General features: G+C 39.8%; 5 protein-coding genes across 6 annotated transcripts in view; 1 reads left to right on the forward strand and 4 right to left on the reverse strand.

Annotated features, from left to right (window-relative positions):
- The window catches only part of LOC141633235 (pentatricopeptide repeat-containing protein At4g04790, mitochondrial-like), a 30,415-nt gene extending 27,261 nt beyond the window's left edge, over positions 1 to 3,154 (reverse strand). The window contains exons 1-4 of one of the 2 annotated variants that reach the window (XM_074445682.1): positions 2,753 to 3,154; positions 1,678 to 1,719; positions 944 to 1,570; positions 168 to 347 (exon numbers count right to left, since the gene is read on the reverse strand). In XM_074445682.1, coding sequence (XP_074301783.1) covers positions 168 to 347; positions 944 to 1,570; positions 1,678 to 1,719; positions 2,753 to 3,050 — 1,147 coding nt within the window. In that variant the 5' untranslated portion in view covers positions 3,051 to 3,154. The remainder of the gene's footprint in view (positions 1 to 167; positions 348 to 943; positions 1,571 to 1,677; positions 1,720 to 2,752) is intronic. The other variant, XM_074445683.1, reaches the window with a different exon arrangement.
- A 1,221-nt stretch (positions 3,155 to 4,375) lies between these two features.
- Positions 4,376 to 5,883, reverse strand: LOC141632558 (uncharacterized). The gene is made up of 2 exons (XM_074445099.1): positions 5,033 to 5,883; positions 4,376 to 4,928 (listed from the first exon to the last, which is right to left on the reverse strand). Exons 1-2 carry the CDS (start codon positions 5,881 to 5,883, stop codon positions 4,376 to 4,378), a joined length of 1,404 nt encoding a protein of 467 aa, XP_074301200.1.
- Positions 5,884 to 9,921: 4,038 nt separating this feature from the next.
- Positions 9,922 to 12,327, forward strand: LOC141632559 (uncharacterized). Its single transcript, XM_074445100.1, has 4 exons — positions 9,922 to 10,119; positions 10,226 to 10,259; positions 11,659 to 11,812; positions 11,913 to 12,327. Exons 1-4 carry the CDS (start codon positions 9,922 to 9,924, stop codon positions 12,325 to 12,327), a joined length of 801 nt encoding a protein of 266 aa, XP_074301201.1.
- Positions 12,328 to 16,487: 4,160 nt separating this feature from the next.
- On the reverse strand, positions 16,488 to 18,004 carry LOC141632560 (protein FAR1-RELATED SEQUENCE 5-like). The gene is made up of 2 exons (XM_074445101.1): positions 17,702 to 18,004; positions 16,488 to 17,132 (listed from the first exon to the last, which is right to left on the reverse strand). The coding sequence occupies exons 1-2, from the start codon at positions 17,969 to 17,971 to the stop codon at positions 16,488 to 16,490; spliced, it is 915 nt and encodes a 304-aa protein (XP_074301202.1). The 5' UTR covers positions 17,972 to 18,004.
- A 479-nt stretch (positions 18,005 to 18,483) lies between these two features.
- Positions 18,484 to 21,372, reverse strand: LOC141632561 (uncharacterized). Its single transcript, XM_074445102.1, has 2 exons — positions 20,864 to 21,372; positions 18,484 to 18,614 (listed from the first exon to the last, which is right to left on the reverse strand). Exons 1-2 carry the CDS (start codon positions 21,123 to 21,125, stop codon positions 18,484 to 18,486), a joined length of 393 nt encoding a protein of 130 aa, XP_074301203.1. The 5' UTR covers positions 21,126 to 21,372.
- Between the last annotated feature and the right edge of the window lie 4,198 nt (positions 21,373 to 25,570).

Here is a 25,570-nt window from a genome sequence, read left to right on the forward strand (position 1 = left end):
GCCTCTATCAGGCTCCGGCAAGTAAAATAAACACTTGGAATAGCAAAAAAAGACTGATCCAAGGTAGTGACAGAGTTTTGGTTTTATGGCTTACACAGACTTTGAAGAGCCAAAAAAAAGATTAGAAAAGTTAATCCAGGCCAAGAGTTGTTTAAACTTAAACATACCACAATCGTTCAAGACCAAGATAAACATCTTGGCAAACGCTTCCAGTGATAGCCTTCCAATTGATCTGAATATAGTAGCTACATTATCAACTGAGGAAATTCTCGTTATATCTATGATATCTAACAGCTGAAGAAGCTCATCCTTCCTGTCTCTTTCACACAGCGCCAACAAATAATTTTCTGCAACACAAGAAAGTGAATAAACTCCCAAGACAAAACAGAAAGACTTTAAGGTGAGGCGTAGAGGTTTACTAAATGCAAGATTAAAAGCATGATAGGCATTTAAGATCTTATTCCAAATGTCCACCAATCATATGAAGCAGCTATCGTCTCTTAAGACACCTCGTATTAGAGAGCTATATTATTCATCTCCATCATTAACAGACACGAATTAAGTATACAGTAGCAACATGCATAACTATGATCTAAGAATACTTGTAACAGTAAAATCCTCTCTACCAAGGAATGACCAATTGACACATCTGACACAGCAGCAAAGCACGGGATAAGCAAGATGTCAAATCAGATTAATAAACAAGCGGTAATGTTTCACCAAATTGACCTCCCGAAGTAAAGAAATGACGGGCCTGAGTATTTCACATTTCAATGCTAAATCACCAGACACACATCTTCAATTGATTAATCACACTATACTGAGGAAGATTAAAAGTCACAATCTAATAGCTTTATCCCAACAGTAAAGGCAAGATAATAAGAGAACATCACATATAAACCAAGGAACAACATAATGGAAATGTTTGAAAAAGCATGCTCACCGTGCAATAAGGAACCCATCTCACTCTCACCGACAGAAATTTCCTTGCACAGTTCCTGAACCTTTTCCTCATTGTTCATTTCTATCCAAAACAGCATCTCATAATATCCTAATCGTGGATGTAAACTCACATCTTCATCTTTGACAATTTCAAGTAAAAGAATAAATTGATCTTCCATATGTTTGTCAATAAGATATATAAGAAAAGGGCCAAAAACTTCCTCTTCTATTGGAAAACCCCGTTCTTTCATCAGTTGTAACAGCCGGTAGGCCTCCAAAATCTGTGTTATTTCAGCTTTTTCATCTTTGCAATTTCTAGCAGTCTCTATGCAACCTCTGATACAAGCATTGTACTCTTTCAAACCCGACCCCCGACCTAATTTAGTCAAAACGCCAAACATGGACCCTGTTCCAAGTCTTGCCAAGCACAAAGAAACTAGTTTATCAAAACGTAGCTTTTGGGTATTCTTGAAAATCCATTTGATCTTCCGATCACGGGATAACTCTTTACGGCGAAGTGGTGTGCTACTATTAAACAAATTGGAAAACCACGGCAAGTTAGAATTGCCTTCCATTGAATCATCACCGTCAGCCACTATAGAGTCAGATGGATCGTACAAGTCCAATTCTGTGGTACCAACAATAAATAAAGTGTCAGGCCGCGTTCAGCAGTGTAAAGCCTAATGTTGGACACCCCAGGGAACTTTTAAAGCAATGAATTCATTGGAAACATACCACACAGTATTGTAGATATATCTCCTTCTTCAGCATCATCCACTGCAGGAACATCAACATCTGTATAAGTGGAAGTGAAACAAACACCTTATCCTAAATCAATATTCTAGTCATTACATAAATCCTTCAAACTCATGATCGATCTATACCAAAGCAAACTCATCACGAGGTTCTCCCATTCCACTCAGACACACCTCAAATAAGAATGAAAACCTTCTACCTCATCACATCTTGCATTAAAAAGAATCACTCAACCTTGCCAAAAGTCAGTTCTTCCTTTCGTATTTCAATAATACTAATTCATCTTTTTGCACAACAGAAACACAATAACATTACCCCAACTCTCATACGTACATAGTCTTACCCCTATGTTAAGCAACCTTAGCAGTAGCTTGGGATGGGAATAATTATCAGGGCAATAATAGAGCTAAAAATGAGAAAAACAAAGAGATTGGTGGTTAGTAGAGGGTTGAAAGAGGAGGTGAGGGAGGAACTATTACCCGCATAAGGCGTAATTCATTACTTAGGGGGTGAGGTAAGGATCAACCTATTTTCCTCATTTCAACCTTCCGCGCCATTACTCACCTCCATTTATTAGTTCATTTGAGCTCTATTACTCTCCTAATAATTACTCGCATCCCAAGCGACCCCTCAGTCTGAAGCATGATCATCATCATTTACAAAGTTTTATCGAAATCCGCACAGTTACGAATACTTATCCATAAAACTAAACAAAGTACTTACTTCCCTACCTCACTAAACAGTCGAATGCACTACAATACAATCATAATAATCCATTACTACGATTAACACTTTCCGAAAACAAGCATAATACTCCCTCCGTCCCGGTCATTTGTTTATATAAACAATTTTAGGGTGTTCATTCATTTGTTTACCTTTCTATATTGGGGGTATTTTTTATGAGTATTTTGATCATCCATATCCATAATGATTCACTTGTCATTCAATAATAGTAACCACGTAGTCTCCTATCATTTCCTTAATAATTGTGCCAAAACTAAAGGTAAACAAATGAGCAGGACGGAGTGAGTAACTAATTAATCAAGAGAAATACCTTCATCAATGGCATCAGAAATGAAGTCACCAACAGGAGTACCGTGATGAGTAACAACTTTAACCGGCTGTATTTTCCTTAAAGAAGTCTTAACCACTTTACGCCGTAATTCCTTTTTATTGGACGACGACGTCGTTTTGGCGGAAGACGAGTGACGGTTAGCGGCGGCGTCTCCGACGATAGAGGTGACCGTAGAAGGCTTAGAAGGTTTGACGGTGGCGGTGAATTTGACGGCGTTAGAGACGGCGGTGGCGGTGCGAAAGAGGTTGCTGAGATTCTTAAATTTAATGCGGGACATTTCCTAGTGATAGCCCGCTGAGATGGGTAATGGAGAGGGAGGGGTTTTTTTTTTTTTTTTTTGAAAAACCACCCCAGGCGGTATTACCTCATATTAGAAATATCATCGTGACACAAGTCCATAACATATCTAGGGAGCGAGGCATCCCATACTCTCCTAACAAACTGCGAGGAGCAAAGATGCGCTAGCTCATGTGCTACTCGGTTATGTTTCCTACTAACAAAAGACCATAAGACCGAATCAAAAGCATTACAAAGGACGTAAATATCGTCTAAAATTAAATGGAAATCGCTTCTTCCTTTGGACTTCGTCTTCAGCTCGTCTATCAGCGTCTTGCAATCGCTTTCGATAACCACACGTCGACATCCCTTCCGTCTTGCTTCCTTCAGACCGTTTAAGATCGACCCTCACGCCCGCACCTCCATCGTCCCCTCCCGTATTCTCGCCCCCCCATAAGACCACTCCCTCACTGTCTCGCGCCACCCCACCCAGGCCTGTCCCCCACCCCTCCTTAACGTCGGCGTCAATATTCACCTTCACCCACCCTTTATCCGGCTTCAGCCAACAACCCTTTTCCGCCTCTCCCGTACCATCAGCTCCGGCCACCCTTTTGTCGACAACCAGCTCCCTCCTCAGATCTTCCACCCTTCTCACCACCCTAAACACATCCACCACGACCCCTTCGAACAGTAGCTTGTTCCGCGCTTCCCATATCGCCCAACACCCCATCATGAATGTATCTATCTCACTCCCCTCAAGCTCCCTCCACACATCCTCCACCCACTCCCTCACCCGCTCATACCCGTCCCCCATACGTACTTCCAAACCCAACCTATCCCATAAGACCCTGCCCACCCACAGTCCCGAATGAGGTGAAGACAAGTCTCCACCTCGCAAGTACAAATTGGACATTCCACGCTAATTGCCTGCACTCGTCGTGCCAAATTATCTTTCGTCGCAATTGAATTGTTACACAATTGCCACATAAAGACTTTGATCCTTGGGAGAACATTCGCCTTCCAAATGCGATTCCACAGCTGTTTCTCCTTAGCAAAGTCAGACGACGTTGCCTCATCTTCACTACCCCTTGCCAACTCCTTATATGCCGACTTTACCGAGTATTCCCCATTCTTTTCTAGGTCCCATATCCACGTATCTTCAGGTTTCGTCTCACTAATCCGCATTTGAAGAATACGATCTTGCTCAAAAGGGAGGAAACAAGAGCGTACCTTATTCGTGTCCCACGATAACCCATCCGGCGACCATAGGTCCGCTACCACCATCTCCAAACTAGCTTGGTTCCGCGGTGAAATGACTCTCCTTGTCTATGTGCCTGGTATCCACGGGTCCAACCAAACAAGAGTACTCAGCCCATCTCCAATTCTCTTCCTCGCTCCCAACTTAAGCACTTCCCGAGCCTCTAGGATTCCTCTCCAAGTAAAGCTAGGAGTCGTCCCTAGCGTGGCAGCCATGAACGACCCATTAGCGAAATACTTACCACCTTCAGGAAACGGTGCGCCTCGCAGAACCCGAAGAACTGTTCGCACCACCGCAGGACCCACGATATGCCAGTAGGTCTGGTAAAACAGACCGTTCATTCCATCAGGACCCGGAGCTTTCAAAGGGTGCATTTGATTTAGAGCAGCTGTCACCTCTTCCTCGCTATACTCACACCGTAGCATATAGTTCATTCTGTCCGTCACTCTGCCCTCAATACCGTCAAGGAGGTGCTCAAAGTCGCGGGGTTCACCTGTCGTAAAGAGCTTTTTGAAGTAATTTTTCGCTACACCTGTAATGGCTTCCAGCCCCTCCTTAACCCTACCGTCCTCATCCACTATTCTGTCAATATGGTTGCACTCTCGTCGTTGGCCGGCTTTCCTGTGGAAGTACTTTGTATTTACCGCCTCCCTTAGCCAAATCGCTCTTGATCTCTCGCCTCCAAAGATTTCTTCCCGTTTCAAAAGCGTAGCAATCTCCTTTACCACTTCTTCCTTTCCTCTACCTCCCTCCTGGATCGCCCTCCTTCGTTTAATTTAGTTAATTTTCGCCGCTTGGAATTTAGGTCTTTCACTATTTTCCCGATGCTAATCCCCTTCCATTTTTGTAGATTATTCGCGCATCGTTCCATCAAATTAACTAAATCATCATTACCCACTTCCCATGCCTGTCTAACCGCCTCTTCGCACCCCTCTTCTCCAATCCAAACCTGCTCAAACCGAAACTTCTTCCCCGTAAACCGTTCCTCCACCACTCTTCTAGCTAGCTTCAGCAGAATGGGAGCGTGATCAGACCACTCCCGAGCCAAATGAATCAGCTTAGCCCGCGGGAACAACTCAGCCCATTCATCATTACTCAGTGCTCGGCCAAGCCGGCATTGTCTATTGTCATCTTCGCTTTGTCCATTGTCATACGTGAATGCATAGCCTTCGAACTCGATATCTCTCAACCCACAATCGTCTACTGCTTCTCGAAAGTTATTCATTTGTCGTTGGGGTCTCGTTCCTCCTTTCATCTCCGTCGCAAAAAGAATTTCATTAAAATCACCAATGCACACCCACGGTCCCCCATACTGAGCTCCTAACTCCCTAAGCAGCTCCCACGATAAGTGCCTGTCAGCAACATTTTGCCATCCATAGAATCCTGTGACTCTCCAATTCCCCTCGGTTTCTTGTATTTCGAAGTCCATGTGATGGACCGAGGCTGATCGAAAGACACACCGCACATGTTTTTTCCACAGAAAGGCTAGACCGCCTGACCTCCCGACGCTATCCACCTCCATGCCCTCATATTCATCGAACTGGGCACGGACTCTCCTAAACTCTTCACCACTCATCTTAGTCTCGGAGAAAAAGACTAGAGTGGGGCCTCCTTCCGTAGCAAATTACGAGTCCGCCTCTGCAGCGGGGGTTGCCCACCCCTGCGGTTAAGGCTCAAGAGATTCATTGGGCCGGGCGGGGTTGAGTCGTCTCAACCTCCGCCTCAGATGAACATACATCCATGATTTTTCGGACCTTCGACACCGTCAGCTCCTCCACCCCTTCGTCACTACTCCTCCCTCTTTTGCTCCCTTCTGCCACCAATTTTACTTGTTCTGCACCCCCTCCCCCTTCCTGCCTCCCATCTCCACTCCCCTTTCTCATCCTTGTCCATTTCAAGCTCTCCTTCATGGACCCCCCCCCCCTCACCTCCTCTCCCTTTGGTTACTCCTTCCACGACACCTTCCCTTCTCCCATTAGCTATAACATCCAGCCTGTCTTCAACAGCATCCCCACCCCCCTGCATAACAGCTTGTTCTGGACCCGCCTTCTCCACATACATCTCACCACCTCCCTCATCCTCTTCCTCCATACTTTGGACACAAATACTTTGGAGAGGTTTCTTTCCAACTTGTCGCTCTTTTTTTGTTTTGTTTTTTGTTTTTTTGTTTTTTTTTCCCTCTTGGTTAGTGGTTTGAGGAGTAAAAATGCGAAACTTGTGAATTCTTGCGCAAGGCTGGAGTATGAAGGTGAGACAATTCAGGCAAATGGGGTCAGCTGGATAAACCTGGATAAAATGTTAAAAGCCTTTTTCATTAGACTTGTTCGTCGTTTTATTTCTAGAGGACTGATTTTCATCGTCGACGTTTTAGTAACTATAATCGACGATAGTTACTAAAATGTCGACGATGTTTACAAACCCAGTATTTCTATGGTTACTTGAGGAGGTTTTTTTGTGCTTGACTGGTGATTTGGGTTGTCAATGATATGAGCCGATTTGTTGAGCCCTCGAAATTGGCTCGGTCAAAGCTTGGCTCGTGTTCGATCAAAACGAGCTCGAGCTCATGACAAAACGAGCCCGAGCTTCAATATTCGATCAGAATTCTACTTTTGAAATATGTTTAGGACGAATAAATACAGGTTGAGTCTAGTATTACTAATGAAACCAATAAGAGTTAAAGGTAAGATAAAGACCTCAACTATCAATTATTTTACAGTTAAGGATCTCAATTATTAAATTTTACAGTTAAGGACCCAACCCCTAATATGTTAGTTTTGCCGTCAACTAATACTTTCTTATGAAATATTTAGAGCATGTTTGACCTAACTTGTTGAAAATGAGTTTTTGTTTTTTAAGTACAATTTTCTAAAAGTGTTTTTCAAAAGCAGAAGTAGCAAATTGATGCTTCTATTTTTATGGGCTAAAAGATGATTATTTGGCTTTTGAGAAATTTTGCTCTAACTTTTAAATAGTGATGTGTTTGGCAAAAAACTATTTTTAAGGCCAAAAACACTTTTAAAAGTCAGGCCCCCATTTTAGTTCATGCCTTATACACTTCGAGCTTGTCACCCTCAGGTGGCTTACCTGGAGCATTCTTGGCCTTAGTTCATACCTTATAGACTTCGAGCTTGTCACCCTCAGCTGGCTTAACTGGTATACGTGGTTTGCAGGTTATCACATATACCCGAGGGTTTACCCAGTGCGCACCGAAGGTAGCGGCTCGCGGATTCCCTCGTCACAACAAAAAGTAATAAGGACGATACGTCGATACCTATGAAACAATTCAAAAGCAAGATAGTCAAGTTGAGCAAAGAAATCGAGGTAATAGAACAAAAAACATAAACCTTACAAGCTAGAGAAATGTAGTTGGAAGATACGAAATTTGTAAAAAAAATTGAAGATTGAACTACACATCATAAAATTTGGAGAAACCAGATACAAAAGTCTTTTTCCTATTTTTAAGCCAACTTGTGCTTGGGTATCTAACGGAGAGTTAACGGATTTGTGTACTGAGGTCCTTAACGAAAAACTCTAATAGTTGAGGTCCTCGATGGAAAAAAAAATATGATAGTTTGTGAAGAACCCAAAATTCCCACATGTGAGGGTTGTCCCACATTGATAAAAGAGGAGAAGGGTTGTCCCACATTGATAAAAGAGGAGAAGAATTACCACTTTATAAGGCAAGGGGCTACTCCCTCTATTGCCAATTGATTTTAGAGTGGAACCCTCTTGGGCCTACGTTGTGGACTCTTTCTCCTACGTTTGGGTGCGGCCCAGGCCCGTTGTTGAATTTAACCGTTTGGGTCCTCATCTTATGCTTTACTCAAACCAATAACATGAGATGTGAATATGTGACTTAATTAGATAAACAATAATTGAATAATTAAGTCCGATTATGGCAAATTTATATGAAGCAAAATACGTATAGAGTTGAATTTCAAAACATTTAAATTGAATCGTGTTTATTTCAACCAATATGAACAATGAAAATTACAATCGAAAAGAATAATAGAAATGAAAGTTACAATTCAATCAGTTGAACTTGTATAATACTCTCCTATTCTCTAACATCTTCCATATTTCTTAAAACAACAAAAAAATTCACTCAAATCTTCCACTTTTCTTATTAGTCTATAATCCGTGGTTCTTATAACTTGTGACTCTACCTTTTTCTCCCTTACTTTCATTTTCCTCCACATATCTCATTTTTCTTAAAAATACCCAAAAAAAACAATGTGAAAGAAGATAAAAAAATAGGAGAGTATTTAACAACAAATTCCACTTTAGGTTCAAATAAAGCCCAAAATCACACAACCACAAGAACATAAATAAAGCATAAAAACACACATACACCCAAAATAAAACAAAAAGGAAAATAGGGACGAGAATAATGACAAAAGCCAAATTCTAAATTCAGCCTACAAGGAATGAATAAAAAACAAAATACCCCCAACTCCAATCCAGCTCATCCTCCTTCCAATTTAATTCCATTATTACCCTTACCCTTAACCAAACTTCCTTGATCGTTGACTTTCAAGTCAGCCCCAACAACCAAACTATGTCGTTTAGTCTTCCACAATGGACTCCTATACCTCACCTCCGTCGCCAGTTCCACCCTAAAAACCGCGTTGATATTCGCATTTTCCAAATTTACCCCTTTAGGCTCGATATCGCCGACTCGGTGAGTACTCTTCCAAAACCCCTGGTAGAAGGAGTCAATAGTGACATTTCTTATAGGAAAGTTACTACGGTTAGGTTTGTAGTAACAATTAGTCTCCCTTGTGACGGCACCTATCCGTCACAAGGGAGAGACGGGTATATTTGATACCATATTGTTGTAAATGGAGCAGCTTGACCCGTGAAACATAAAAAAAGAAAGAAATTTGAGTGGGACATGGATTTGACATTTTGGAATAAAAAAATAATTGTTTGTTCTTTCCCTTCCCAATGCACACGGTTAACCACAATTACTTTCTTCTCTCATCAACAGTTTTCAAATCCCTGCCCTCTCTCATCTGAAACTTGTCATCTTCATCTCTCATCAGAAACTCCTCATCTTCATCTTCATCTCCGCAACTTTTCTCCCTTTAATCCTCTGTTTAAGCAATAAAAAACCGCAACAACTTTTTTTCTTCATCTTGATCGACTATTACAGTGGTAACATTTGACAAGGAGGATGGGGAAAAAGCAAATGGCGAGGAGGACAACACCGAAAAAACAAATGGAAGGTATTTCTTCAACTTGAATCGCCATTTTTTAGTAACAGTTTTGTTCAGTAATCACATTTGGTTTTAGGGTTTTTTTGGTAACATTTTGGTAACAAAGTAATGATGACATTGGCATAAAAATCTTCAAATGAGGGCGTAAATATGAGACAATAATCAGATTAGGTTTTATGTTTTTTACAAGAGAAATATGCATTTTATTTGAAGTCAGATTACGTTTTGAGGGTTTTTTCCAGAAAAAAATGCTTATTTCTCGGTTTTTTTCCAGAAAAATTGTTTTGCATGTTGACTGAAATGGCTTCGCATGTTGATCAGTTTATGTTTTAAGGTTTTTAGGCTTTAGGTTTTTAGGCTTTAGGGTAGTTTCTGATAATATTTTGGTATTTAAAATGTCACCAGGTGAGAAGAAAGGAAAAGGAAAGGTTGGCATGCAGAAGGGTAAAGAGAAGGTCCGATCTGGGGTTTCCTTCAGAGAACCGGTGGAGACGGATAAAAGGGAAGACAGTGATGCGTCAGAAGAGATTTCTGAGGAGACAGAAGCAAGTAGTCAGGGGGACGGGGAAGGCAGTGGTGATGAGGAAGCGCGTGTTGAGGAGGGTGGCGATCTTTGAGGCGAGAAGCGGTCGGAATCGGGCGATGGTCGTTTGCGAGTGCTTAATCAAGTGGTGAAAATGGCGGTGCTCTTGGGAAAAGAAGAAGAGGAAGGAAGATAAGACGCCAGAAGACGGTAAGCCTAACATCTTACCATTTTATTTTAGAAATGTTATTCTGATTGTGAAGTATGTTTGTGGCATGAATTTGTGTTGATATGTCACCACATTAGTGTAGACCAAAAATTATCAACAAAATCAACTTTTCTCTATTGTTTATAGGTTTGAGCACCATATGACAGGGTAACAGATATGCTAAACACATGGTCACATAATTCTGATCATTAAAATGTGACCATATGTGGTGAAATATGACCACTTTACAAATACCAAAATACTTAATGTGGTATCAGATTTAGTAATCACATGGTCACATATTTCTGATCATCAAAATGTGACCGTATGTGGTGAAATGTAACCACCTTACTGGAGAGCAATTATCAAAATATGGTAACAGATTGACAATGAAATGGTGACATATATCTATTCTTTAAAGTGTGACCATATGTGCTGAAATATGTGCTGAAATTTCACCACCTTACCGGATACCACCAAACTTAATATGGTATCAGATTTACTAATCACATAGTGACATATTTTCGATGATTAAAATGTGACCATATGTGATGAAATGTGACCACATTACTGTAGACCTAAAAACTTAAAATGGTAACATAAAAGGCAAAAGATGGAGAAACATGAATTAACATGGTGACATATTTAGATATTTGTAGTATGTGACCATTTTTGTTAAACAATGAACTTTCGACATATAGTTCCATATATGTTAACATAGTGACATATATATGATTAAACAGTGACCAATGTGTGGTTGTTTTAGTAGTGACCACAATAGTTTAGAAATGTACATATATTTGATTCATATGTGAGGGCATCTAATAAATGTAAAAATGGTGACATGTACTTTAGTGTTCAAATGTCACCATATTTCAGTAATTTAGCTAATCTAAAATGGTTACATTGTTTTCTTAAGATGGTCACATAGTAATTATGTTGACATGTATGACAGTATTTTAAAATGGTATCATAAAAGACAAAAGATGGAGACACATGAATTAAGATGGTGACATATTTTGATATTTGTAATATGTTACCACTTTTGTTAAAAAAATAACTTTCGACATATAGTTCCATATTTGTTAACATAGTGACATATATATGATAAAACAGTGACCAATGTGTGGTTGTCTTAGTAGTGACCACAATAGTTTAGAAATGTACTTAAGTGTTCAAATGTGACCATATGTGAGGGCATCTAATAAATCAACAAAATGGTGACATGTACTTTAGTGTTCAAATGTGACCATATTTCAGTAATTTAGCTAATCTAAAATGGTTACATTGTTAACCAAAGATGGTCACATATTAATTATGTTGACATGTATGACAGTATTTTAAGATGGTCACAATAATGACAATATTATGTAATGTGACCATTTTGTGTGTTACATGTAGAGCCATCTGTGAAACCTGTGCAAGAAGAGCAATCTGTGAAAGCTGCGAATGTTGTGGAAAGGTCGAAGGAGCTTGAGGTTGGGCAAGGGTCCAAGAGAAAGTTACCTGAAGGGGCAGTGGTCCCAAAAAAGAAACGAATGAGAAAGGAAGGAACGTATGTTTACCATTTTATTATATCTGATGAATTGTTCGACATTATGTTATCATGTTAAGTTTTTTTTTTTTAAATATTAATACATTGTCTCCGAATATAGGAAGATGAAGGAGGTCGAGGGACATGGATCACCAGCTTCCCTACACTACGTCATAGAGCATTTATCGTCAGCTCAGAGGAAGGATGTTGAGGATATAGGGTTTGGAGGTCTTCTCGAGCTGAAGGCATCTAAGTTTATTCATACCATGGTTGATTGGCTGTTGGAACGATATGATACGCACACTAGGCTGCTTTTGTTTAATAGGTTTGTTCATTTCTCAATCAGTAAGCATGATGTTTACGATGTCTTCATGTTACCGTGTGAAGGGGAGGATGTGCCAACTGTTACAGATGATAAAGAGCTAGTACAGAGTTGGAGAAAGAGATTTGGTGCTTTACCAAATAAGGATATACAGCTGGACAAAGTTGTTAGAGTTGAGATCTTGAAATTGGTGGACGGTGGTGACCGATTTTAAGAGGTCATTTGTGTTATTTGCAATGGGATCGTTTTTGGCCCCGACCGTGCACAATCGAATCGACACTAGGTTGATTGGGGCAGTGGAGGATGTTGATGCCATACCAAAGATGGATTGGTGTTCATACATTATGGATCGTTTTGACAATTCCGTTGACTCATGGAAAGAAAACGAGGGCAAAAGCATGGGGGGGTGCCTAATGTTCTTCCAGATAGTGTACTTTCACCGCCTGATTTGGAGGGGTTTGCCTGAGAAGAGGACACTACCCCTAATACGTCATTGGACCTATGACGCAATGAAGAAGCGAGTTAAGGAGGAGTGCAAAACTTACACCGTGCATAGGGGCTTTGGTATAGGGGTGTGGGATCTGACCACGTATCCGATATCACTTTTTCTGGAAAAGACATTCTACAAGGTTGCGGTTGACAGGGTTGAAGCTGAAGTGACCGCTATCCGGCAGGAGGCAGCTCGACAGGCCGAGAAGGACGACGCTGGGGTGGAGGCTATCAGGAAGGAGGCGGGTCGTGCGGTAGAAGGATACAATTGCACAGGATACTGGAAGTAGGACTGTGACTTTCACACTTCCAGACGACCTCCCTTATGATGAGGATCTTCGCTTTCTGTACAACGACGTAAGTACTAGCACTTTAATAAATTCAAAAACAATTTATACTGAATGATATGTACAAACAAAACTTACACTGCTGCTGTCTGAATTGTGACAGAATGTAATGTGTTTAAATGTTTAAAATGGTCACATTTTAGGACTAAGGTGGCTACATTCTGATTCAGTCCTGAAATATGACCGTTATAGTCGAAATATGCTGCTTTGTAGTAGAGATAAAATCTTGACATTCTGATTATATATGGTAACATTATCCTTTAGTGTGAAATGTTGGTATTGTATGGCCAAATGTTACCATGGTAGTTGTACATTTTTTAATCTAAAATGGTGACATTCTTGCTTAAGATAGTTACATTCCGATTAATAAACTAAAAATATGACAATGGTTGTTCTGATATCTTCTTTTTTATTAATAGAGTAAAGGGTGACATTTTGATAAAGAATGGTTACATTCATATGGAATGTGAACTTGGGACCACTATATATTAGATATGTAAGGTGTTTTATTATGAAATAGGACAGAATGTTGTCTGTGTGTAATATTTAAAATGGTGCCACTGTATCTGAAAATGGTTACATTTTTTCAAGCATTTCTTACATTCATATGGAGTATTGACATGTAGGGATGTCAATGGGGCGGGGTGGGTGCGGAGGAGGGGTAACCTGCACCCGCCCCGCGAGTCTATAATGCGTACCCACACCCGCCCCGCGACCCGCGACGGGTTGAACTTTTCAAACCCGTCCCCGCCCCGCGGGGACCCATTGACCCGCCAAATTACCTATCTCCTCCTAAACAATTTTAAAAAATCTAAATCTAAAATCTAAAATATACTAGTCGTACTACTTATACAAATAAGTTTTCGCAAAATATACATTCAATTAACTAGTACATTTCAAACCATGAAAGAGTTTTACAAACAATGAAACGCATGTGCAAAATAAACAAAGCTGCTTCAAATTAACAGAGCTTCACTCATTGTTCCCTCAAATCATCTAAAGCTCCGTTAGCATTCTTACCAAGTATCATTGGTTTGGGCTTTTTATCCTCTTGTTATAATTTTCTTTTATTATTATAGTATAATTACTAATACTTATTATAGGTGGGTTGGTGATTTGGAGATGAGTGAGACGGGTATAAGCGGAGCGGGGCAGGCGGGGTGGGTGTGGGGCGGGGTGGGTATGGGGCGGGTTTCATGTGATACCCATCCCCGCCCCACGACCCGCGACGAATGATTGTTTTGAAACCATCCCCGCCCCATGACCCGTCAAATCATTACCCGCGCCCGCCCCAAGTGGGGCGGGTGCGGGGCGAGACCCACCAAAACCCGCCCCACTGACATCCCTATTGACATGTGACCATCATAACTGTTATATGTTGGTGTTTGTTGCAAATTTTAAATGATGACATTCTGACTGCAGGTGGTTACATTATGATTCATTGTTAAAATGTGAGTCATCTAAGTGTGATTTTTTCTTTGTGCGACCACGTGTACTTAAATGGTACCGGACAAAAGAGGAACCCGAGAAGTTGATTTCACGCTTACATCGTAACATGGCGGCGAAATGATGTCGGATCCTCCCCTATCTCGGCGAGTGCGGCAACGGCATGAAGGAATTGGTGAAGCGGCGGGTGAAGCGGAGCGGACCTTCTCGCGAGATTGGATAGCGACCACCGCATTCTATCTTTGAGTTCATAGCAATGCTTGATCAAGTGGACGCAGCTATGGAGAACGTGGTCCTCCCGCCATCCTTTGATCTCGGGGTTAGATGACAAGTGGAGAAAAAACACCCGCCGGTCGTGCGAGCTAAGGTACACTCGTGCTCGAGACCGTGCACCAGGAGGACCCGTTAACAATGCCGCTCCGGAAGTAAGCGTGCGTGCACCGAACCGTCCAGTCCCAAAGCTTTGCGGAAAGAAGAAAGCGATTCTGCCGTATCTCGTTAGTTTAATTGTTGGTTTTTATAATGAAGACTTTGTAGTTGTTGGTCGTTTTGGCAATCTAGTGTTTTGGGACAAAACTTTGTGTCCTTCGGGCTGTGAACGGACTGACAAATAGCCCTTGTTTTGTAAACATTTGAACTACCCATGCTATGACATGGGTGCACTAATGTGGTCACATTATTAGCAGTAATGTAGTTACAATTTCAGCATGTCTTTAAATTGTGCAAATTTTATTACGCAATTAAACAACAACATGCGTTTTGCTTAAAAGGGAAACACTGAACCTTAAAATGGTGACAGTTTGGTAAATTCATATTGTGTTTAAAAATGTTAACGCGGTTGTGTATAATGTCACCATTTTATAGAGTTTCTGTAGTGTAAACAAATGCCATAGAGAATCATTGTCTTTCATATATATTGTCAATGTGTCGTGTATAAGGTGACCATATTACAATTAAAATTGTGCAAATTTTATTAAGCAATTTGACAGCAACATGCTAACCAATGCCATAAGAGTTTTGCTTAAATGGGCAACACCGAACCTTAAAATGGTTACAATTTACAATTTTGTAAATTTATATTGTTAACAAATGGTAACACATGGCATTGTGATTGTTGACATTGCCTATAATGTCACCATTTTATAGAGTTTCTGTCGTGTAAACAAATACAATAGATAATCATTGTCTTTCATATATATTGTCAATGTGTAGGCTATAAGGTGACCATATTAGAGTTAATTGTTACCTTTATGAGCAGAAATTAATGACTAGTCATAGGATGAGTTATTTCAAATATATTTAGTTAAAAGGGTAACATATGGATCAAACAATGATACATTTGTGAGCAACAATGGTGACATATGGGGCAAAATAAGCAAACGTTGGTATATATCAGAATGTTTGCACAAAAACCGTGTCAGGATAAGTTTCCAAGTTGACCCAAAATAAAGGCATTTAGATAGCAAAACCCATACAACCAAACATGGGCACATAAGTCCACTTGTTTGGGGACATTAGTGATATTTGGTCCACAGTAGTACAAAACACCTAAGGATTGCAATGTACATGGTATGTCATATAAGACGCGGCACAGCGACGTACATAGTACTATCCCCTGTCCCAACTTCAGACCCTTTCTTAGCCTTTTTCCTCGTGCCCATGTTCCTTTTTTTTCGTTGACTACGACCCTTAGTAGTACAACGTACAGGGTCAAGAATAGGAGGCTCAGACCCATCAACAGTTGGTTCCTCTTCCTCCATATTAAGCTTAGAAAGTAACAATTCGATCTCCTCATTCGCTTTAATAAAGAGCTTATCCACGACAGCTCTTGCATCAGAGACACTCTGACATTTGCTGATGAGATAGTTCATAGCCGTCAACATTGATCGACGCCAATTGATGGCGTCATGAGCGGCATTTCTGCGTATGTCGCTTGGCAGGAACCTCTCCCACACTATAGTCTTTGAAAATTTGGTCCATCTACGGAGTATGTACCTTTCCGGTATCTCGACAACAGAATGCATTTGGAGGATACGGATGATGTGACTGCAAAGCATACCCTTAACCTGGAAGTTTCGGCACGTACATTACATTAGTGGTTCTTACAATCGTACGTCACATGATGGTTGTCCTCCTCTTGGGCAGCAGGGTAGACACGATACAACAACACATGAGGGTCATCAATCGGAAGGATGACAGCACGAGTACCCATGGCAAGCGCGAATTCTTTCTCAAACACTCGAAACAGCTCCAATGTGTAAACCTGAGATGCATGTAGTAACAAATCCACTAGAGGGTACACGGAAGATGGTGTGGATCTTATACCGTTGAATTCTTTACGCTCTTCCTCACCCCGCCATCTTTTGACCGTGTTTTCAAATATCCCAAAGAATTCGGTAACGGATGTAGTCTTAGAAGGTTGAAAGCCCATTGCATGGTTTGTGCTCTCACTCCTTTGGGACGATAAAATCCCGGCTGAAAAGAATTGATTGTTGAAAGCAGTGCTCCATTTGGCTCTATGTTTGTACAATCTCTTAAACCAATTATGGTTGACTAACCCATAATCTGACAACATTTTATGCCAAGTCTGCTCAAATTCAGCCTCATTGTAGCAACCATGAAGGCATTTGTTGAATAGATTCTGGAACGGACGATCACCCTTTAGTTTACCGAAGTGAGATATGGCGTTTTGTTGAATGTGCCACTGACATAGACGATGTCTGGTTTGTGGATAAACCTGTCACCATTTTAACGTTATCAATACTGAAGTGGTCTATAGACAATAAGAGAAAATGTAACCATATTAGCATATGTTTCTACAAACAAAGATGGTCACATATATGGCATATTCTGATGACATGACAAAATAGGACATAATGTTACTATCTTAAGTAATGTTATTGTTAAGAAAGATGGTAACATTTGTGGTCTATAGACAATATGGAAAAATATAACCATATTACCATATGTTTCTACAAACAAAGATGGTCACATATATGGCATATTCTGCTGACATGAGAAAATAGGACATAATGTTACTATCTTAAGTAATGTTATTGTTAAGAAAGATGGTAACATTTGTGGTCTATAGACAATATGGAAAAATGTAACCATATTAGCATATGTTTCTACAAACAAAGATGGTCACATATATGGCATATTCTGCTGACATGAGAAAATAGGACATAATGTTACTATCTTAAGTAATGTTAGTGTTAAGAAAGATGGTAACATTTGTGGCGAAACATGGCGACACAATACAATATGACCCAGTGTAACCATATTAGTAAAAAATAAACGTCATACCGTTTCAATTGCATTTGCTATTGCTTGGTCTTGGTCAGTGAAGATAGAGACAGGACGAACAACCTCACCCATGGATTCGTTGAAAACCTTGAACAACCACTCGAATGATTCTTCCTTTTCGTTCGACACAAAAGCACAACCAAACATGACATTGGACCAATGGTTGTTAATACCAACAAAGGCTCCACAAATGAGATTGTACCTATTGGTTCGATAAGTTGTATCAAAGATTTTAACATCTCCGTACAACAAATAGTCATCTCTCATCATCGCATCCCGCCAAAACAGGTTACTTAATCTGCCTTTTTCACAAAAAATCGAACGCGAAAAAGAAACCCGGCTCCTCCGCTTGCCTACTAGTCATGAGGTTGATCAAAGTGGCTGCATCGCCACCTTCAATTGATTTCATCTTCAATCTATTAACGTAATTAATATGATCTCGCTTTGTGTGACCGACAAACGAATCACCACCACCCCGCAAAAGAACCTAAATTGGATGAAGGAGGAACATGCGCTTGATCATTGCCTTTATTAACTCACCCTCCGCTTCAAATTTTGCGCTCCGACCTATGATGATGCTGCCACTTTGACGGGTGTGAAAGGATGATTATGCTCAAGCACGTCTTTTTACCTCCCATAATCCATCACCATTTACTTTTGTCCTAACACAGTGCACATTTACAAAGAAAATTGCTTTGCGTTCCTACTCTCGACTTCATTCCCGTTCCTATGTACACCTTCACAAGAGCATCTAAAGTATCTCTCAATTAGCGGCCTGTCTTTCACGTCGACCCTACGAGAAGTTGATTTCTTGATACTAAAGCCCTTGAGTTGCGAATGTTTCTTATACTGGTGAAGATGTGCTCCCATTTCCTAGCTTTTATTCCAAGTAAACAACCTGATAAATCCGTACCTATGACAACATATATTAAGCATTGGTTAACAGGGGAACACTGAATGATAATCAACTTTACTAAGAATGTCACCATTTAAACATTGTTAACACACAACATGCGATCACATTTCGAGACAAAAATAACGACATATCACACATATAATGGTCACATTTTAAGTAAATACATAATAAGGTTATCATATTATGTCGAAATGTAACTATTTTAAGTTGTAAACAAACAAAACATCCTGTCACCTTTCTTACTAAAACGTCTACATATCATAGCTATCCTGGTCACATTGTAACATTTAATGAAAATGTAACCAACTTTAGTCATAATGTCACCATTATATCCTTTTTAATACAAACATCAGTACGTAACCATTTTCAGTGAGAATGTCACCATTCTAAGTTGTAAATACACGCCTCATGTTGTCCGGTTGTTACTAAAACGTCTACATATTATAACTATCATGGTCACATTTTACAAGTAAATCAGAATGTATGCAGCGTTAGTCAAAGGTCACCATTTTAAGTTACAAAATTCTCTCAAATTTTATACTAAAACAACTACAAATCAAAAGTATAATGGTCACATTTAATAATACATTAGAAGGAAACAATATTCAGTCAGAATGTAACCATTATAAGTTGTTAACACATACAACTTGCTGACACGTTTCTTACTAAAACGTCTACATATCATGACTATCATGGTCACATTATAACAGAATATCAGAATGTAAACAACTTTAGTAATACTGTCACCATTTCAAGTTTAAAAATTTGTACCTAAAACGTCTACATATCATGAGTATCGTGGTCACATTATAACAGTATATAAAATATAAACAACTTTAGTCATACTATCACCATTTCAAGTTTAATTATTTTTAGCTAAAACGTCTACATATCATGACCATCATGGTGACATTATAACAGAACAACAGAATGTAACCAAATTTAGTAACAGTGTCGCCATTTTAAGTTTAAATATGTTCCAACATTTCATACTAATGCAACTACAAATTAGAACTACAATGGTCACATTTTAATAGTAAATCAGAAGGGAACCATATTCATCGAAATGTCACCATTATTAGTTATAAACACAAACTACTTGCTGTCAGGTTTCTTACTAAAACGTCTACATATCATGAGTATCATGGTCACATTATAACAGTACATAAAATGTAAACAACTTTAGTCATACTGTCATCATTTCAAGTTTAAATATTTTTAGCTAAAACGCGTACATATGATAACTATCATGGTCACATTATCACAGAATATCAGAATGTAACCAAATTGTGTTACAGTGTCACCATTTTAAGTTTAAATATGTTCTAATATTTCATACTAATGCAACTACAAATCGGAACTACAATGGTCACATTGTAATAGTAGATCAGAAAGGAACCATATTCAATCAGAATGTCACCATTATTAGTTATAAACACACACTACTTGCTGTCAGGTTTCTTACTAAAACATCTACATTTCATCACTATCAGGGTGACATTTTTTCACTACAGTGGTCACATTTTAATAGTTAATCAGAAAGGAACCATATTCAGCCAAAATGTCACCATTATTAGTTATAAACACACACTACTTGCTGTCAGATTTCTTACTAAAACATCTACATTTCATCACTATCAGGGTCACAGTTTAATTTAAAGGGTAATAGCTAAAACAAATTAATGGGTTTTGACAAAATAGTTCGTTTTGCTTAAGAGGGCAACACTGAACCCTAAAATGGTGACACTATATCGTTACATGATAGTCTGTTGAAAACGAAATTTGTGCGTCTGTCAGGTTAGCAGCTGTAAGCTTATGCACGCTTAATCTTCATCTTCAACTCCAACAACATCAGAAGCTTGTCATTCACATAAAAAAAAGCTCATTCTGTATCTAATGAACAAATACTTAATAAATTGAACGATCAAATCAGCGAAATGTAGGTGTTTACCTAACACTCATAAACACACAGATCTAAATCGTAAAACATGTCTTTAAAAGAAAACATGGTAAAAAATATACCTAAAATCTCATGAACACAAGATGAACAACAAACTTCATGAATACAATCCTTTATGCAAGTAAATATGAAAAATAAACCTAAAATCGTCCAACAAAATCATGAAGAACACAAAATTTGCAAATTTAAGCGAGGAAGTTAAAAAAAATAATGGTGACAATTTTATGATTATAGCAAATCGTCCAGTCAAAACATCACCATAATCAAAACAAAATAAAAAACAAACCTTTGCTCATCAACATCGTCGCAAAATCATCGTCTTTACCATCAAATAATTCAAACTCAGGAGTCTCAACATTACCAGAATCCGCTACAGGCTGTGCGGTCTCAGAATCAACAATTTGTTGATTATTATCATCGTCGTCTTTACCATCAAGTAATTCAAAAACGGCGGTCTCAACATTACTAGAATCCGCTGCAGGCTGAACGGTCTCAAAATCAACAATTTGTTGATTATTGTCATCCTCCATTGCCGAGTTCTCATCCATAACAATGGTGTTGTGAGAAAATATTTAAGCGATGAACATGATTGTGATAATTTGCATGAATATTTGATGATAATTATGAATTCTTCTTTAGAAATCCATGATTAAACAATGGAAATTTGACTGAAAGTTTAGGGGGTTAGGGTTGAGGAAAGTGAAAGCATGGGAGGAGGCGGTAGGTAATCCATCATACAAAATTTGGGACGTAAAGTGTGATTTGGTGTAGGAATTCATGCAATATGGCATTTAATGCCCTTGTACCTCTTGTTCCCCACTCACTAATTTTATATATTATTTGTTGGCCCACCCATATGCACTACCCGCCCTATATAGACCAATGTGGTATCGATTTGCCCCGTCTCTTGTTTGTGACGGATAGCGTCCGTCACAAACAAGAATTTGTGTTGTAGTAAAATGTAAGGTTGAGGGCATCATAGTAAATTCCCTTGTTGAAGTTTCGGTTTTTGAGCTTGAGATCGTAGTGGATAGAGTTGTTGTTAGGTGTTTTTTGAAGGGCAAAAACGTCAAAGTTTTCAATGGAGCATGTAGGGGTTAGGATTCTGAAAGCAAGCCATAGAAAAATGGCGGAAATTGCTGTTGAAACAAGACAACCACAGCTACAACAACCTTTTGCTTGTCCTGATGACATTGTTGTTTGGTTTTGACAAGGACGAAAGTTTATGAATGGAGTTGAGGAATAGCAAGGAATTATAAATGCACAAATTCTCATTGAAGACATGACATATCCGTCACAAGCTGAAGACGGATACCATTTTATCTCACAATGTACCCACTTTTTCTCTCTCTGCAACACTATTCATATGGTCTCCTTTCTCCACTAACCCATTTTGTTACCATTTTATCTCACAAAATATCCGTCACAAATGGTAACCCGTCACAAGGGAGACCAATTGTTATAAATGAGGGTTATTTGTGTTATTTTACGGTATTACTCTTTCACATACGTATTTTACTCTTTCATATATGTATTTTAGTTTTTTGACCCTCTCATTTTCACAATCAATTTTCCAGTCACACCTTTTCCTTGCAGTACATTAACAAAAAAAATACTTACTACCAATGACCCGACCACAACTTACCACTCTGTTGATCCTACCAAAACACCCATACCCAGCCGGTCCAACTCCGGCTACCACTACCGGCCGCAGATCTGTCTAGCGGTTGCCCATCTTCAACCGTCAATCGCTGAATAGCCTATGTGTATGCACACAACACACTACCCCTTCGCGCACAATCCTTGCCACCTCCGTCTCGCCGGCGAACACCCTCATTCTCCATGTGAGGCCGTCTATGTCGTCTCCTTTAATGTTGCACTAACGACAACTTAACCACTCTTGGAAAACCTCAAATTGTTAAACGAAATTACAGTAAAAAAGAGAGAATTTATTCAAGATTATTAATGATGATTATATACACATTTTCTATTCCTATTATCTAATTCTAATTCATAATGAAAAAAAATTGTCTAATTCAAGTGCTTTATTGATAGTGATGGAGAGGTAGTAGTACGCACTTTTTGGTTTTCAAAACATGTGGTTTGCAAACCATGGAAAGAAGGAATTCAGATGACTAAAATAAGTATACAAGGATAAACTATATACGATAATGGTGAATTTGGGGATCTATAATTGCAGATTTAGAAGTAGTTTGGTTATACTCCGAGAAAGGAGAAGAGATACAATTTGGATGTTTTTGTGAAGAAGGACAATGTAAGGATATTTTATGGAAAAAAGTATGTGAAAGAGTAAAATGCGTATGTGAAAGAGCAATACCCTTATTTTATTGACTAGAACAAGTACAACTCAACTTATATATAAATATATAATACAATACGAGTATTGTTTTGGTAAAATTTTACCGAGTTGTTAATTTAATTAGTGAGTGATAATGATCAGTCTATGGCCAATGATGGTATGAATGTAACGAATTTAACGAACGAATGAACAACGAAATAAAAGATTGACACGCGAAGTTTTGGTGACGCGGAAAACCCAATGTGGGAACAACCGCGGGGAGTCGGAATCCCACCAATTTGACACTATAATCGAGATGGAATCGCACAAGTAAGGAAATACACGGGTGTTTTTGCTAAGAACTACTGCTTTGGAAATTGACGGGAGTGTTGTGGTAGAAGTGTTGACGGAGAGTGAGATGATCTTTCAGCCTGCACCTGCTTCCCTTATATAGTGATATGTGGCTAGGGTTTGAGTCCAAAAACGTCCTCGTGCCTCTGCTCCTGGATTCCTGCATTGGATCCAAAAAAATAGGAGGCGGTTGCTTTGACTATTTCCGGTCCTTATGCGTGAAACAACAAACACAAGTGTGTTTGTTCATCTTTTAATCCAACGGTCCCCACTGTTCCAACTCATCAATCATCTTGCTTTCCTTCCCTCCAATGAGAAGACGCCACATCATCAAGCTTTTAAAAACACAGTTTTTATCCCCAACAATTGCCCCCAAATTTTCGTCTCAAAATATTTTAGGCGGGAATTTTTACTTCGAGACGCTTTAAACTGACGGGACAAGACAGTTTAATCTCATCGTGCTTCCTCCCATTAAATTACTCCTACCGCCCCTTTGATTTTCCAACTTCCCATTTATTACTTTCTTCAACTTCCCCAAACTTCCTTATTAATCTCCCCGGCGGCTTACCAGGTACGGCATCTCCACCTTCACCATTTTCTTTGTTTTCTTTTCTGTAATACCCGTCCTTTTAGGGACCCGTTGACTGACGTTGACCGACCTTAGCGATGTGTCTTGGCCTTTGGGAAGTCTTACGAGAGATATCTTGTGTCATGGTAAGCATTGGGTGGGTGGTACTCGATCTAGTTGAGGCCATTTGATCGAGTAAAGGGGAGGCTCGATCGAGTAGAGGCCACTCGATCGAGTAAGTTAGTTACTCGATCGAGTAACGTCTTTCCAGCGGGGATTTATAATCGTGTTTTGGTAGAATCGCAAATCATTTCCGCCTCCTTCCTCCAAACCTAGATGTCGCCTTTTCTCTTTCCCTTCACCATAACCTCTTCCATTGGAGCCTTTGAGGATGCTTATGCCTTGGGGATAGGTTGCTTGAGTCGGGTAGCGGTCTTGACGCTGGTATGCTGTGCGTAGGTATGTCATCATCATCATTGTCGTTGTTGTTTTCAGTTAGGGTTGTAGAGGTTGTGATGGGTTATTGTACTGATTGTATAGGTGTATTGCTTGCTTGGCTGATGTCATGTGGTTGAACGTGGAATCGCTGCGGTTGGCTAAAGATAGGTTCGCCTACTCAGTACTGTTGGGTGTCTAGTGTGTATTTTGATTTGAGTTGGTCAATGTTGTGTCGGTGTGATTGGTAGATTGTGATAATCGGTGGATGTTGTGTTATCTTGGTTGATGTGATTGTGTTTGTTGTATATATGTCTGTGATCTTCGGGGCACGTCCCTGGCTGAGTGGAGTCACTTGCGGGAGTGGCTTCACGCCCTTGGTTCGCCCTCTGTGGAACCCGCCACAGGAGGGGATGTGCACATTAAGGAAACTTGAGTTTATCGCTCGATATGATGAGCGGGGATTTGGTGGGTACGGCTGCGGTCCCCCAGTGGCAGGGTTGGTCCAGTGGACAGTCGGTAACGGTGATTGGTTGGAGTAGTTGTGGCTTGTGTGTGTGCTTGGTTGTGTTTGTAGTAAGTTGGCTGTTGATGTTGTGTCTTACTTCAGTTACTGACCTTGTGTGGTTTGTCTTCTTGTTGTTTCTGTTGTGTCTGCCGTGATCCCTTATGGTGAGCAGTCAGTCTTAGCAGGTGATGTCTTGGATGGTGGCTGGAGTCTTGGCGGGATGAGTCCTTCAGAAGTCATGACAGAATAGTTCACATAGTGGTTTCGAGTTGTATCTTTTCATCAGAAGTTTTGTTAATCCTATAATAAACTATAATTGTTCTTTTATCGACTTTTGATGATTGCTTTCCTCGGGCAACCGAGATGGTAACGCCTTTATATGCTAGGGAAGGTCTTGTTAACGCTCCTTGGTATATGGGGGTGTTACAAAGTGGTATCAGAGCGACGATTTTGGAACCTGTAACAAATGAGCCTAATGAATGTAGTGAGTATAATAAAATGAACCTGATGTCTGTATATTGGGAGCCTCAGCTGATGCTAGATTTTGGGTGAGTAGGCGCCCTCATTTCAAAATCATGCCCCATTATACTTAAGTCAGTCACTGGTTAAGGGGATTTTGATTCGGGAATTATGTGCTTAGAGTGTGTATGATAGTGACGTAGAGATGTTTGTAGCGGAGTCTTTTCGGATGCTAAATGTCTATGGTTGTGATTAGAATTGTGAAAAATCTATAGTTGGGTAGTAGCAGAAGTGGTGATGTGTTTGCAATACGAGAGAGTGTGCATGATGTGGTGTTGTTAATGCCTGTTCTACATGGTTGATATTAGTAACA

This window comes from Silene latifolia, chromosome Y (assembly GCF_048544455.1).
Source record: "Silene latifolia isolate original U9 population chromosome Y, ASM4854445v1, whole genome shotgun sequence".
Classification (NCBI taxonomy): domain Eukaryota; kingdom Viridiplantae; phylum Streptophyta; class Magnoliopsida; order Caryophyllales; family Caryophyllaceae; genus Silene; species Silene latifolia.

Excerpts from the sequence above, each read along its gene's own strand:
- LOC141632558 (XM_074445099.1), bottom strand. The coding sequence starts at position 5,883 with ATGAGTGGTGAAGAGTTTAGGAGAGTCCGTGCCCAGTTCGATGAATAT. Across the intron at positions 4,929-5,032 it reads GTAGAGGAAAGGAAGAAGTG|GAAAGCCGGCCAACGACGAG; the intron begins GTAAAGGAGATT and ends GTACTTCCACAG.
- LOC141632561 (XM_074445102.1), bottom strand. The coding sequence starts at position 21,125 with ATGGATGAGAACTCGGCAATGGAGGATGACAATAATCAACAAATTGTT. Across the intron at positions 18,615-20,863 it reads GACGATGTTGATGAGCAAAG|GTACGGATTTATCAGGTTGT; the intron begins GTTTGTTTTTTA and ends ATGTTGTCATAG.
- LOC141632559 (XM_074445100.1), top strand. The coding sequence starts at position 9,922 with ATGTCACCAGGTGAGAAGAAAGGAAAAGGAAAGGTTGGCATGCAGAAG. Across the intron at positions 10,120-10,225 it reads GTGGTGATGAGGAAGCGCGT|AAGAAGAGGAAGGAAGATAA; the intron begins GTTGAGGAGGGT and ends TCTTGGGAAAAG. Across the intron at positions 11,813-11,912 it reads CGAATGAGAAAGGAAGGAAC|GAAGATGAAGGAGGTCGAGG; the intron begins GTATGTTTACCA and ends CTCCGAATATAG.
- LOC141632560 (XM_074445101.1), bottom strand. The coding sequence starts at position 17,971 with ATGATGAGAGATGACTATTTGTTGTACGGAGATGTTAAAATCTTTGAT. Across the intron at positions 17,133-17,701 it reads TAGCAAATGCAATTGAAACG|GTTTATCCACAAACCAGACA; the intron begins GTATGACGTTTA and ends AAATGGTGACAG.